General features: G+C 41.4%; 1 protein-coding gene across 1 annotated transcript; it reads right to left on the bottom strand.

Annotated features, from left to right (window-relative positions):
- Window positions 1-1,186: 1,186 nt before the first annotated feature.
- On the bottom strand, window positions 1,187-14,682 carry LOC137886373 (NLR family CARD domain-containing protein 3-like). The gene is made up of 11 exons (XM_068728830.1): window positions 14,635-14,682; window positions 11,623-11,782; window positions 11,316-11,441; window positions 10,912-11,046; window positions 8,465-8,534; window positions 8,052-8,280; window positions 6,085-7,888; window positions 5,807-5,980; window positions 5,355-5,528; window positions 4,172-4,218; window positions 1,187-2,908 (listed from the first exon to the last, which is right to left on the bottom strand). The coding sequence occupies exons 2-11, from the start codon at window positions 11,709-11,711 to the stop codon at window positions 2,367-2,369; spliced, it is 3,390 nt and encodes a 1,129-aa protein (XP_068584931.1). The 5' UTR covers window positions 11,712-11,782; window positions 14,635-14,682; the 3' UTR covers window positions 1,187-2,366.
- Between the last annotated feature and the right edge of the window lie 1,135 nt (window positions 14,683-15,817).

Below are 15,817 nucleotides of genomic sequence, written 5' to 3'. Positions count from 1 at the left end.
AGTACTAAATAAATGACTTAATCTGATCATTGAAACGGTGCGTCTTCCACTTGGTCCCGGCTTCAAGAGACAGGCTGTGCCACTGGGATCTAGTTTTAGGTAAGAAGGTAAACAGGGCCATCTAGTGGTCTTCCTGTAGAACCTCTTAGTCCAAGTGCACATCAAAGTCTGATATATCCTACAGCGAGAGGCCTTTGCTGCTGTGGAAAGTAGTTTTATAGACGTGACATGTCACCTCTCTGCTTGTGAATGGGTCGGGTCCAGTGACGCTGGTGGACTGATACGGACTAGATATAGTTAACCTCTACACACAGCACTGGATCTGGAACTAAACTTCTCCTTTTCCAGAGTTGCCCAGGTTGAAAGGACAAACGTGGGACTTTCACCCAGGAGATCGTTTGAGTGAATCAAGTCACCTTTGAGTTATCTTAAATCACCTGGGCTATCTAAAAAGTCCCGTGACAAATGTCAGTTGGCGTTACGTTGAACTGTTTCCGCGGTGGCAGCACATAATTCTACCAGAACGAGCCGTCACCACGTGATGTGCCGTCAAGAGGTCTTGGTCATTCCACATATTTCTGTGAGTTTACGTTGGATCTGAACCTCAGTGGTGACTTGATGAGACTTCTGTGCTGATTGTTCAGACATATTCACTTATTGATCCACTGCTGCAGTTGATCAACACCTCAGACTAAAAGCTGTCGATTTTGATTTTACTATTATGTAACACATTACTAATGTGACAATATTCAGAATTTGATATGGATCATGTAGACCTCATATTCAGGTTGGATATTCTGAGTTAGGTCTCATTCCGAAAGGACCATTTTCATATTACGACACGTGATGTGCTGATATTATTCTGGTTTTAGGAGCATTCTTTGGACATGAATACATATCATTCAGAATATACGTTTCAATGAGGTTTTTACCAAAGTGTGCGACACACAGACTACAATCACTTTTTAGAGATGAATACCCAAAAGAAAAACCCACATGTCTGGTCAGAAGGAGAAACACACCTACTTTTAAACATCATGAAAGACTTAGGCATCAACAGGTTTTTGGATATGAACAAATATGGCGATGCATACCTTCTCAAGAAGGTGGTAGAAGGAATGAAAGTGGAAGGCTGTGGTCACACAGTTTATCTAGAAACACTCAATATGTAATGAACTCTTTTTTGTGTCATTTCTTCAATATTTTGAAATGTACTTTAATTTATTTAACATTTGGAGACAAACAGGTTCTTCAAACAATCATCATATTGTCCAATGTTTCTAAATGCTGTTAATAAAATCGAAACTTTTTTTATCTCGAGGGTCGGCGTTTGTTCATTTGATCACTTTCTGTCACAATTTGTTCTGTTCCCTGATGGTCACACACATCTACACACCTTTAACGCCCCCCCCCCCCCCCTCCACCTGCATGTTATTATTGAAATTATACATGAGATTTCTTAAAACAGTTTGGAAGGTATTGACTCTTGCATTCACAAACATTCCACTAGCACTACTTCACCTCGGTCTCTTCAGCAGGATCCTCACAGCGTCATTAGAAGCTACTTGAAGTCTCTGTAAGCTCTTCTTTCTGTAGTTTGACCACAAGTGTGCAGTAGAGTGGTGTACAACATGCTCTGAACAGAGACATCTTCACTCCATCTGTACACAGACCAAACTTGCGTAAGAAACTGTTTGCTTGTGCATACATCATACGACATTGTCTAGAAATGTCCTTATCATCGGTCATGTGTTCTGTTATAAAAATTAAGAAGATATTTTACTTCATCACAAACACCCAGTTATCAGACAATTTGAAGTCAGGGAAGTTTAGACATTTGTCCTCTTTGGTTGGACAGATCAAGACAGCACTCTTACTGTTGTTGTATTTGATGTCATGTTCCACACCAGACACAGTACATATAGTAAGGAGCTGTTGAAGACCAGCGCTAGATGGACTAAAAATCACCAGATCATCTGCATACATGATGTGGTTAACCAGAGTATTTCTAATCATGCACCCAGTATTACAGGCTTTCAGTTGCTTGGACAGCAGGATTCGTTCTACGAGTTTTGACAGTACGCTGGCCAAAGCAATGGGCCTGTAATTATCTAGGCTACACACTTTACCAGCTTTGTTTTTAATGACTGGCACAAAGAGAACGGACAGCATTGAGTCTGGTAACAAGCCGTGAATCATGAAGCTAGTAAAACAAATAGTGAGTAGAGAAGCTAACCTCGGACTAGCACTTAAAATGTCAATAATCAAAGTAATGGAATCAAACAAATTAATGATTTGTGAGTGTGTGATGGACTGCACTTTGATTTCAGCAGCAGAGATTCTGTCCTCAGGAGAGACTCTCAGACCTAAAGAGAACACAGAGACACTGAGGAACCCTTCGATTGACACTCAAACCCAGGATAAAGAGATTCAGTGAATGTGGTGTTGAAGGTGTGGAGGTGGATCAGTGTGTCAGAGGAGACTCTGTAGAAGGACAGAGAGCCAGCAGGACAGTCCACATACACTGCTACTCTACCAGAGGAGGAGGAGGACTTCATGGTGATGTATATTTCTCTGTTCATGTGCTTCACAATGTAACCATCTCTCCAGCAGACCAATTTCCAGGACTGATCATCCTCTCCAAACCAATAGCCAAAACTGTCCACTCCCTTGGTGAGGATTCCTTTGTAACAAACTGCTACATGAACCTCTCCTCTCCACTCCACCTCCCAGTAACAGCGACCAGTCAGACCAGTTCTACACAGCAGCTGAGCACACCAGTCATGAAATCTGTGTGGATGATCAGGATATGACTGTAGCTTTGCCACATGTGTCACCTCCCTGTTGTTGTCAGTCAGTTTGAGCTTTCTGTTCACTGTGTTTGTGTCCACTTCCAGTTCACAGACATCTGATGGAGAGAACGAGACACGGAACATCTGCAGGTTATCATCTGCTGATATTTATACAACTTTATCATTTAAACCGACCTGATTATATGAAGGCAAATATCTGTCAATATCGTCGAGCATGAATTAGATCCACGCATGCAACTCAAAGAGGCGCTCATGCAAATTACTTTAATGAGCGCTTTGACATCACCCCGCGCTGAACATCTCTGCTCACGTGAGATGCTTTGAGTGCGACGCTAGGTGGCGCTATGAAGGTGTTTTTTTTAATATTGCATGTGAAAAGCTCTTGCAAAAGTAATTTACATGCGTGCCTGTTTGAGCAGCATGCGGACCTCTACACCCGCGCCCGTGGATCTTGACAGTGATTTGCCCTCATATGACTTCCCTATTTTGTTGCTTTGATCTCAGATGAGCCTGTTACATAATCTATCCCACCTTCCACTTTACTAGTTTCAGTGTTATAGTGTTTCACACGGCAGACTGTTTGGTATTAGTGTGTAATTATATTTTGGAAAAAGTAAACGACTGCAGTGTTCCATAAATTGAAAGATAACATTGTTTAATTTCTGATGATACAAAACACTTGATATTTACTCTGAGTGTAAATATCTCTAAATGGTAGCAAGGCATGGACCCTAACGCAGAGAGACACTGGGAAACAGAGCGATGATCAATGGTGATTTTAATAATAAAGAAAATGTTCAAACCAAAACATGCAGAGCAGGTGAGCCAAAAATGTGTAACAAAAAATCCAGAACATCAGAACTACTTAACAGGGAACACAGCAGAGCCAGAACAGGGATCAAAGCAGGGAACATGCCAGGAATCATTGAAGATCAGAACAGAAAGCAGAGCAGGTAGCATATCAGACGAACCAACACTGAGACAGGGGACACAGGGCTTAAATACACTGGGGAGGTCCAGGTGATTAGACACAGGACTCAATCAGGGGCAGGGCAGACAATCACACAGGCGGGGAAAACACACAAAGGCAGGAAGTGAAGTGAACACAGGACACAAGAGGCAGGGAAATTCAAAATAAAACAGGAAACCAGCTAAACGAAACCCAAGACCATGACATAGAGGGGATATTGACCAGAATGATTTTCGACGTCTCGGCTGACTAAGACGCTGTTCAGCACTGGACAAGAAACTACTGGACATGACAGCAAGTCATCAGAAGCCTTTTTATAATTCATTATCGTCATGACGATGTAAAAATCTAGCTGAGTTCTCATGAATCAAACTTAAAACACACTTACACTTCTTGATACCAGGTCTCAGTCTGTGCAGTCCACCATGGTCCACCCTGAAGAAAGACACAAAGTCTGGATCAGTTTCATAGTGTCATGTTTGTTTTTTTGTTCAGTCTGCTTCCTGTTTTATTTTGAAAGCTACTCTCCCCATGTGTCTTGTTTTGTTTTACTTCCTGCTTTTGTCTTTTTCTCGCCTGTTTTCAATCACATCTGAGTTTCATTAGTTAATTAGTTCCTTGTGTATTTAGTCCTTGTGTTTCAGTTTCAGGTTTTATGCTTTTGTGTTTATTCTAGTATTAGAGCCCCAATTCCTAGTGATTTGTTTTCTCAGTGATTACCTTCATGTTTTTTATGGACCCAGGTATGAACCCAGCATGTATTAATGGAAGATTAACTTTATGATTCAGCGGCCTCCCTTATTTGTGTGAATAGGGAATGTAAGAGATCCCCTAGTAGGGAGTACAAAGAGGCATGTCTGGAGGTTAAAAGCCATGGTGGAGGAGCTCTTAACCCAAGTTCCCTAGAGATTTTTTCATTACCCCTGATTCTCAGTCTGCTAGTTCCCAGCCTGCTCCCTCTTCAGCTAGCCCCTGACCTGCTAACTAGCTGGCTATCTACCAGCATACTAGTCTTCAGCATGCTGTCCTTCAGCATCCTGAATCTGCTCTCCTGAATGCCAGCTATCCTCCAGCTAGCTTCCTGTCTGCTCCTGACCCAGAGCGAGTTAGCCTCCTGTCATATCCAAACCCTTTAGACTTTGAACACTCCCCTTTCTGGGGAAATCGCCAAGGAATTTCTCCAAGGTATCTAAAGGTTGGAGCCCTTAGAAGAAACCATTGGTCCCGGAAGTGTCAGTCCCCCAAGCTGCCCAGCAATCCCGAGCCCCAGCTGCCCAATGACTCAAGGTCTCTGCAGACCAGCACAATTAATACCCACTTGAAGCCCAAACAGTTTCCTGAGTCAGGGGTCCCAGCCAACGTCAAGCCACTTGCAGTACAATTGAATACAAAAGAATACAAGTTCCTGCTGTGCTGCAGCCCCTAGGCCATCATAGATCTTCAGTTACTAGGCCACTTGTCCCCTGCGTTTAGTTCCAATCCTGCGATTCCTGAACTGTAACTCGCTCATAGCCACCATTACAATTGTTTGTCCACACCTGAGTGTGTAGTCTATTTGTGTCTCTTCATACCTGAGAGTGTCCAGTCTCCAGTGTGGATCCTCCAGTCCAGCAGACAGCAGCTTCACTCCTGCGTCTCCTGGATGATTGTAGCTCAGGTCCAGCTCTCTCAGATGGGAGGTGTTGGAGCTCAGAGCTGAAGCCAGAGAAGAACAGCCTTCCTCTGTGACCAGACAGCCTGACAGACTAAACACACACAGATGTTTTCTTGACATTTATTTATTTATATATACTGTATACACACACACACACACACACACACACACACACACACACACACACACTATGGTACTTCATACATACAAAACATGAATAGATACTGTTTATTTTACTCCACGACACCAGTTATAGTTACCAGTTACATTTCAGATTTAGCATGTCTGAAGAAGATCGTTCGTCAGTTGATTTGATAATAAAATATAAAGTCAATGAAAGCCCTAAAGGTTAAATTCTTGTATTCTGACCAGAGGGTTTCCAGTTTACAGTGTGGACTCTCCAGTCCTGCAGACAGTAGCTTCACTCCTGAATCCTGCAGGTCGTTGTTACTCAGGTCCATCTCTCTCAGACTAGAGGACTGGGAGCTGAGAACTGAAGAAAGAGCTTCACAGGTTTTCTCTGAGAGGTTACAGCCATCCAGGCTGAAGAAGAATCAGCGATTCATGAGAAATCAATGAAAAAAAAACAATCAGGTCTTTTTTTTGGTAATAATATAAAACTGCATGTAATCTGTGTGTCCACATACAGAGCTTTGTTGGAGGCTTTGATCACTGGCAGCAGCCTCAGAAGAGCCTCCTCTGAAGCAGAGTATTTCTTCAGGTCAAACACGTCCAGATCTTTTTCTGATGACAGTAAGATGAAAACCAGAGCTGACCACTGAGCAGGAGACAGTTTATCCGTGGAGAGACGTCCTGAACTCAGGGACTGTTGGATTTCCTCCACTAGAGAATGATCATTCAGTTCATTCTGACAGTGGAACAGATTGATGCTTTTCTCTGGAGACACATTCTCACTGATCTTCTTCTTGATGTAGTGGACTGTTCTCTGATTGGTGTGTGAGCTACTTCCTGTCTGTGTCAGCAGACCTCGTAGGAGAGTCTGATTGGTCTCCAGTGAAAGACCCAGGAGGAAGCGGAGGAGCAAGTCCAGGTGTCCATTTGGACTCTGTAAGGCCTTGTCCACAGCACTCTGGTAGAGATGTGTTGGTTTAGGTTTGTCTCTAAAGACTTTAGACAACCGGGAGGTTGTTTGTTCTTCTGACAGCAGATTGACTCCAGAGTTGATGAAGGTCAGATGGACATGAAGAGCAGCCAGAAACTCCTGAACACTCAGATGGACGAAGCAGAACACCATGTCCTGGTACAGTCCTCTCTCCTCTCTAAAGATCTGTGTGAACACTCCTGAGTACACTGAGGCTGCTCTGATATCGATGCCACACTCTGTCAGGTCGGATTCATAGAAGATCAGATTGCCTTTCTGCAGCTGATCAAAAGCCAGTTTTCCCAGAGACTCAGTCATCTTCCTGCTCTCTGGACTCCAGTGTGGATCTGTCTCAGCTCCTCCATCATACTTGACCTTCTTCAGGTTGGACTGAACCACCAGGAAGTGGATGTACATCTCAGTCAGGGTCTTGGGCAGCTCTCCTCCCTCTCTGGTTTTTGTCACATCCTCCAGAACTGTAGCAGTGATCCAGCAGAAGACTGGGATGTGGCACATAATGTGGAGGCTTTGTGAGGTCTTGATGTGGGAGAAGATCCTGCTGGCCTGCTCCTCATCTCTGAATCTCTTCATGAAGTACTCCTCCTTCTGTGGGTCATTGAACCCTCTGACATCTGTCACCATGTCAACACACTCAGGAGGGATCTGATTGGCTGCTGCAGGTCGTGTGGTTATCCAGAGGCGAGCAGAGGGAAGCAGTTTCCCCCTGAAGAGGTTTGTCAGCAGCACATCCACTGAGGTGGACTCTGTAACATCAGTCAGGATCTCATTGTTGTGGAAGTCCAGAGGAAGTCGACACTCATCCAGACCGTCAAAGATGAACAGAACCAAGAACTCTTCAAACCTGCAGATTCCTGCTTCTTTGGTTTCAGTGAAGAAGTGATGAACAAGTTCCACCAAGCTGTACTTCTTCTCTTTCAGCACATTCAGCTCTCTGAAAGTGAATGGAAATGTGAACTGTATGTCCTTGTGGTCTTTGTCTTCAGCCCAGTCCAGAGTGAACTTCTGTGTTAAGACTGTTTTCCCAATGCCAGCCACTCCCTTTGTCATCACTGTTCTGATTGGTTCCTCTCTTCCAGGTGAGGCTTTAAAGAGGTCTTCTTGTCTGATGGTTGTTTCTGGTCTGTGTGGTTTCCTGAATGCTGCTTCAATGTGTCTGACCTCATGTTCATCATTGACCTGTGCAGTCCCTCCCTCTGTGATGTAGAGCTCTGTGTAGATCTGATTCAGAAGGGTTGGGTTTCCTGCTTTAGCGATCCCCTCAAACACACACTGGAACTTCTTCTTCAGGTTAGATTTGAGTTCACGCTGACAAACTGCAGCAAGAAGTCCTGAATGAACCCACAACAAAGAAGATCAATGAGTCAAAGAATAGATTTCAACATGTAATTTCCTCAAAGAATGAGTCTATGAATATATGTTGGTCCATCTCTTGAGATATTAGTAAACGTCACATTTATCCAGCATGTTAAATCTTTAGAGAAATCCTCTTACTGCTCTGCAGACGGTCAGCCAGCTCCTCCTGCTTCATTCTCCTCAGGAAGTTCAGTGTGATCTTCACAAATGCCTCTCTGCTGCCCCTCCTCTGCTCTTCATCCTCACCGTCCAACACCTCCTCATCCTCCTTCTGACTCTCTAAGCATTCTGGGTAATCTGGATTCAGAACTCTCTGGACTTTCTTCAGCTCGTTCTTCACAAAAGTCACGATGTTCTCCTCCAGCAGCTGGAACAGAATGATAAACTGAATATTAAATATTGAGAACACAACATGTGACTCATCCGTCAGTCTGAAGGCCTCCTGGTCTAAACAGAGCAGCGTGGAGGCTGCTGGGACCTGAATGGTAGTTTAGCATTCATCTGTAGTTGATGTAGTTAATGTTGAAAGTTGTGTGTGTACATGTACAAACCATAAATATGGAGTCCGGTTGTGTTTGATGCTGGTGGGTGGACTGAACCTCTGAACTCTGCTGCTGAACTCTGAGGAGAAAACAAAGTTTAAGGACATTTACAGACTCAAATCTGCACACAGCTGATTTTTCTAATGGAAATAACATGATGACCAGACAACTGGGGGTACAGTTGGTTGTGTTATGTCTAAGTCGGAGCCTCCATACCAACAAAACTACTTAGTTAGGTTCAGGCAACATAACTACTTAGTTAGGTTGAGACAACTAAACTACTTGGTTACGTTTCGGAAAAGTCCGTGGTTTAGGTTGAAATAACGACGGAAGTGCCGTTACTGAATTACCAAAGTTTTGAGTCTTCTAGTTTCAGACGGGGAAACAAACAGCGGTTTCCTGGTTGGAAGATTGCTGGTTGTTCGACTCATCCAACTGATTCATGAATACATCGATTGCATACAAAGACTTCTTTTTATACCTACGTATAACGAGGCATTCTTTCTCGAAGGTGTAGCTACGAACTCTGCTCAGGCTTTTTCACTTCACAGCTAACCAATCCCCCTCTAACTTATTACAACGGTTCCTGGTGACTGTCCCGCTGTTGCACATTAGGGTGTTTGTTTCAGAGAGATGTGTAAGTGAATTTGAATAGGTCACGTTCATTTAGATGTCACAGTCCTGCTCAGAGTTTGTTCCTGATTGGCGGCGTTAGAAGGTTCACAAGAGCATTCAACTGGTGGTGTTGCCACTCTTGCTAGCTCAGCTGCTGCTGTGCTGTTCCATTTCTGGCTGCCCTCCCTGACTTCTAACACCCATGCTGTCCTCTAGACGGGTTCTGTCTCTGTCTCAACCCTCCAGAGTAATCCTGTCTCTGGACCGTTCTCAATATGCGTACTTCTCTGTACTTGTGAACTCGTGGACTTGTGAAACGTCATCAGTCTCAGCCGAAGTATTGTTCCAATTCAAAGTTTGCATCGAGCCAAGCCAGATCAAAATGCCCGGATGTGGCTCGCTCCGCCCATTTTACCGGGGATGCATCGGAGGTGACTTGTCTGTTTTTGGGTCAGCCAAATATCCCAGAATGCATTTTGCACCAGCAAGAGGAAACAATGGCGGAGGAGAAATCACACAACTGGAAGTTGAAACTTTCGAAATACTACTGTTGTTGAGTCACTGAAAGTAATTTTAGGATGTTTTTAGGCGAGAATTTAGTTGTTTAACTATCAAATCTGTGGTCGGTTTGTCAAGATTCAGCCGATTTAAAAATCTGCTCCGACGATTTTGGAGATGTGAGGCGTTACTAGCGGGACCGGCAGTAAACCAGCACGGGGGGCTCAGCGCTCATGTTACCCGCCTAGAACTGCCTGATCTGAGCGAGTCTTTTTGAAACTTGCCGCTGGTAGTGACGTCTCTCTAGTGTTTTCCTTGTCGGCAAAGCATACAGCAATCCAGATCTGACCCACACCCACACCCACACCCACACACACACACACACACACACACACACACACACATAAAAATAACACATATAATAATATATATTTTTTTATTTTAAATGAAAACGTAAAAAGCAGGGTTTTCATATTTAGTTTGATTGTAAAACTAAATATTTGACTGAGGTGGTGATGTCGTCAAGTAAGCTGCTGTTCCAATTGTTTGTACTGCGTTCTCTGGACTCTGGTCCAGACTCCAAGTTTGTACTTGTGAACTTGGGTATTGAGAAAGGCCCTCTCTGTCTCAGCCTTCCAGAGGGGTCCTGTCTCTGTCTCAGCCCTCTAGACAGGTCCTGTATCTGTCTCAGCCTTCCAGAGGGGTCCTGTCTCTGTCTCAGCCCTCTAGACAGGTCCTGTATCTGTCTCAGCCTTCCAGAGGGGTCCTGTCTCTGTCTCAGTCCTCCAAAAGGGTCCCGTCTACGTCCCCAGCTTCCTGGTCATCCGCCGGAGTGGCTCTGCCTGTCTGATAGACTTCCAGCCAGTCCTCCAAACGTCCTCTGCTCATCAACCACACCTCCTGGTCGGCCTTCAGACCTTCTCCATTCATCAGCTCTGCCATCTGGTTCTCTTCCTGAGAGGTTCCCCTCGTCTACCTGAGATCTTGAGCTCCGCCCCTTTCCATCCCCCAGGTCATCTGGCTGAGACTCCAGGATCTGTTCTTCAGTTCCCAGACCACCTACCTGCTATCCAAGTTGTTCAACTGAAAAGCTCTGAATCATGGAGAGCAAGCGAACAATAAAATGTGCGTAGACTGCAGCATCAGGTCCAGGTGTGTGACAGGTACATATTTAATCAGAAGGTTGGTCGTCTTTTTATTTGACTTAAACTCAAAACTTTAGACAGACAACAAGTACAGATATCAATTAATATACCTCTAGGTTCAGTTATTTTTCATAAAAGTGAAATCAAATTGATTCAACAGTGAATGTTGTTCTGAGTAACAATGTTTTAAATTCTTACCTTCCATCAGCAGCTGGTCCAACTTTAAAGTCAAAAAAATGATCTAAAGACTGGTCACTCTTTATGGACACACAGCTGGGCCCAGGTCCAGATCCCGGTCCAGGTCCAGGAGAGTCTGGTCTCTGCTGCTGCATCCTAAAGCAAACAAGTGACTAATGAAAAAAATACTTTTGACCAGATTCTGACTCGTTAAATTCCCTTAATTGATTATCTCTGTTCATCATTTTATCAATAACTAATGATGAGTCTTGTTTTGAGAATTGATGCTAGTATCTGGATCAATACTATGAATAGATCTGTATCACATGAGATCAGGTTTGGACCTGAACTCCCTTCTTAGTTTCAGAGTTTTAGACTCACGTCACACGACTTTGATTCATCAAAGTTCAGTTCTAAACTTTTACCTTCCTTCAGCAGCTGGTCCAACTTTAAAGGTAATAAAGCGACCTATAGACTGGTCACTCTTTATGGACACACAGCTGGGCCCAGGTCCATGTCCAGGTTCAGGTCCTGGTCTCTGCTGCTGCATCCTGACACAAACAAAGACAGTGGATGAGTAACGTTCTCCTGTTCATCGAGACATAATCTGATGGAAGACGCCGTCTCTTCGCTCACTAATAAAGTCAGGAGTTCGCATCATGATTCAGTAGTTGGGTGAATGATGACAGTGGAGCGATTTGAGTCCTGGACAGTTAGAGATCCTGGTCTCACCTCTGAGCTTTGGTGTGGCTGTCATGTTCCCCACACAGAGCGGTTTTAGAGGGAGGGACTCCCTCCTCTCCGTCCTCACACTGGTTCATAGCAGAGTCCACACCTGCTGGGACAGACTGACGATGTTCCTGGAGAAGTCACAGGGACTTTATATCTTCAGCTGGAAACACAGAGAGACAAGAAGTCACTTCTTCATCAACTCACTGTCAAAAGTCTAAAAAGCATCAGGGACGCCACATCTAGTGTCTCCTGACAGCTAGAGGACAGAGCAGGTCAGCATCACTGCAATGAGACTTCTCTTGGTGTAATAGAACATGATATAATGATCACTGAACTAAAGAAATAAGGATTCAGCAGTACGGCATTCTCTTGGATGGTCAGTTATCTCTCTGAGAGATCGCAGAGAGTCTTTTTTAACGGTAGCTTATCAGAATGCATATACATCAGATGTGGGTTCCACAAGGAAGCTGCTTGGGCCCCTTACTCTTCTCTATTTTTCACAAATCATCTGCCTCTAGCAATTGAGCATGCCACCATGGTAATGTATGCAGATGACACAACACTGTATAGCACTGCTTTAACCAAAGATGAACTGGTAACCATCCTGAATCAGGATCTAGAGAGGGAGTCTGAATGTGTGAAAGTGAACAAACTAGCCCTGAACAAGAAAGAGATAAATAAACTAAAACTAGTTCAGAACCGAGCTACCAGATTGGCCCTCCAGTGCTCAATAAGAACAAATACAGCATGTTATACTGTCCTGGTAAACTCCACCACAGCCTTCTCATGTTTTTCAGAAATGTAGTATTTAATCAGACACCTGAATATTTTTTCAACCAAGTACTAAAACATAACAGACAGAACCCTCACACAAGGAACGCTAGCTCAGGTCACTTGAATAAGTCACAAGAACAAGCAGTAGTTATCTCCATTTAATAATGACTCGGATCTCTCCACCTCCTCATAGAACCTATACAGGTAACGTTATCGGGTTATTGATCAGGCAGACCATGTGACTACCACTCCATTCTCTTTGTAGACTCCAAATATAACCAAATTATAACGTGTATGGTCTGTACTGATACTATACATGCTAGTATCTGACTGTACTTTGTATCTGACTGTGCAGGATTTACTGCAGCCTGTTGGATCAGATTGCAGCACTTTGAGTTTGGTGGACCTCATAACCTCATTAAAAAACAACTGCTGGAATGTGTGGTGTGTTTATAGCCTTATTTTGAATCAGGACTCTCACAATGTCTGATTTATAATAATAGTTAATTAAAGAGAATTTCAGTCAGATTAATGTTTTCCTTATTTTGTTGTTAATTTCATCATGTGTAGAGAGAGAGTCTAACTATCACGTTATGTGTACAATTACTTAAGAGGCACTGAAATATTTATTTAAGTTTATATATATATATATACACACACATGTTTCTAAATGTGTCGCATGGAGGAGCTCCAGCTGTGTTATATGTGCAGTCTTGTCTTATAAGAGGACAAAGCTGCAGCTTGAAAACACACACACACACACACACACACACACACACACACACACACACACACACACACACACACACACACACACACACACACACACACACACACACACACACACACACACACACGTACGACTTGATTGTAAATGTTTTAGTTATCTGTGAGTCACATGATCTGCTCAGCAGTGAAGTGTTAATGTTTGATCTCTTTATACTTTTTATATTACTTCTGTGTGTTGATGCGATGTGTTCAGCTGACCTTTAGGACGGATCAACCGATTGGTGGATTCTTCATCTCAAACACACAAATCAAACACTAACATGTTCAACATCAGCAGATCAGTGAGTTCTTCAACCATGTGACCATCTGCAGCACAAAACAAGTGAAGATTTCGCTCTTTCTTTTGACTTTTTGAGAAGATAATGATCAGCAGGTTGATCCATAATGACAAGGATCAATGTGGACCCATGTGGATCAATGTGGATCAATGTGGATCAATGTGGATCAAGTTGGATCAAAGTGGATCCATGTGGATCAATGTAGACCCATGTGGATCCATGGTGAACATTTCTGAATGTTACAATTGTCTTAATATGAAGAAATTCTTTTTGATGAAGAGTATTTATTCTCTGTTTCTACATTGTCTCAGTTATTTTGTTCTTGGAGAAAGAACAATCTTAAATCACTGTCAGTAAACGGTTCATTCATAAAGTAACTAATAAATACACTACAATGACTGAAATTAAGGTATTTTTCATGTACTTTGATTGCTTTTCCACTTTCCATTGTTTAAATATAATAGTTATCTAATATGGCTGATTAATACTTTATATGTTGAGACATTTGTCTTTTAAATACTTTGCATTTCTTTCTTTTTTTTCTTAGTTATTGAACATGCAAAAGAAATGATTCCTGTAGATAAACTGGTGGAATAACAACTAAATAACTGTAATTAATTAAACATGATAATTCTTTAAATTAACAGATTAATACTGTAAATGCACATATAGCTAGTTTTAGTTTATATACTTATTGTGTTTAATGAAATAATATTTTTTTATTATACATAAAAATACTTATAATATATTAAATAGGAACTTGCTGTAGATTTAAACTGGGCTGTTTCATTAAATATATTTACAGAGATTAACCTGAACGTAGTTATTTTTAATGTATTTTAACACAGTTTAATGAACCTTTAACATTGAACAATGAGATACAGTATTTTAAGTATTTGACTGTAAAACCATTGTTTTTTTCAACAGTTTTTTCACTCTTAAAATACTTTGTTTTAAAAGTTAAAGTTCTTTAAAAACATAGACAAACTGAAATATTCTAAATGTACTTAAAGTATCCAAAGTAAAAGTACACAGAGCAGTTAACTGAGTGAGTATTTGATATGATGAGAATATTCTTCCTGATAAACATTTCACTATATTTGTACTTTTACTACAGTAAAACTCTTCAGCAGATTCTTAAACGTTTGAAATATCAACAGTGAAAACTTACCAGAAGTTTAACGTGGAGGAACAATCTGCGACACAACGTGACATCAAGTAACACACTGCTGACACAGGAAGTGACAGAGAGCAGAGTCCATTCAACACCACGCCAACAGGTGTCTCCATTTTAACTCATTAGTGTTTGTGGATCAGTGATATAAACATAGATCTGTAAGATTATTGTAAATAAGTATGTTTATTATTATTATGTATAAATGTTTTTCTAAAAGAGAACTATTTTCCTTCACAATTTTACATAATTTATACACTCTGAAACAAAAAGAATAAATGTAATTGAATCTGTTTTTATTTCATTTATTTTATTCTATTCATTTCTTTCATGATATTTGATTGTAGCTTCTACTCAAATAACATGAATGCAGCTTTACAAAAAATATGAAAACATTTTAAAAGAGGAAGGAAATAAAATAATAAAGAAGCAAGACAGAAAGAAATAATTTAAAAATAAAAAATATATCATTTAACAGTAACAAATTTAGAAGGTTTAAGCATGAGTATCAAAAATACTGAAATTAGTTTTATATTTTTTTGTTCCGGTGAGAATTTGCAGCAGCTTTTAAAGTCAAAACAGAAAAGAGTAAATTAAAGCGATGGTTTGACATAAACTAATCATCATTAGAGCAAAACCAATCTCAATCTATTCGGAAATATTTGTGCTGGAAAACAAATGCAGAAGTTATGATGGATGTTTATGACAACAGAGTCTATGAAAGTACATATCTGGGTGTGAAATTAGTCCCTTAAATCAGCTTAAAACCTCATGTAAGAAATGTGAGAGCAACGTTAACAAGGAGCGTTTCAGTTCTGGTTCTGGATCATAAAGCGTCACATTGTGTATCTGAATAAGTGTGTAGAAGTGTAACAAACAAAAGCTTTCACTCAATATGCAACAACAGCTCAAAGCAACAACAAGAGAAACGTTGTGTTTGTACCAATATGAAGAGCATGTGTATTTTACTTTGTGGGATGAACTTATGCAATGGTACAAATGAACAAATTAAGAAAAGTACAAATATTAACCAATTCAAGAAAATGTATAAAAAGGAGGTAGAGGGTTGAGTCTCACTGGAGGTTTCTGTTTTATATATTAAGATGGTTGTTTATTTGGAAATGCGATGACCATTAAGTTAATATTTTAAACAGGTGAGTTTTATAAAGAGTTGTTTTAA

This window comes from Cebidichthys violaceus, unplaced genomic scaffold, assembly GCF_023349555.1.
Source record: "Cebidichthys violaceus isolate CVI_PGR_0920_01 unplaced genomic scaffold, fCebVio1.0.p SCAF_43, whole genome shotgun sequence".
Lineage (NCBI taxonomy): Eukaryota > Metazoa > Chordata > Actinopteri > Perciformes > Stichaeidae > Cebidichthys > Cebidichthys violaceus.
Note: the sequence above shows the minus strand (reverse complement) of the source record. Positions and strands in the feature narration are given on the sequence as shown.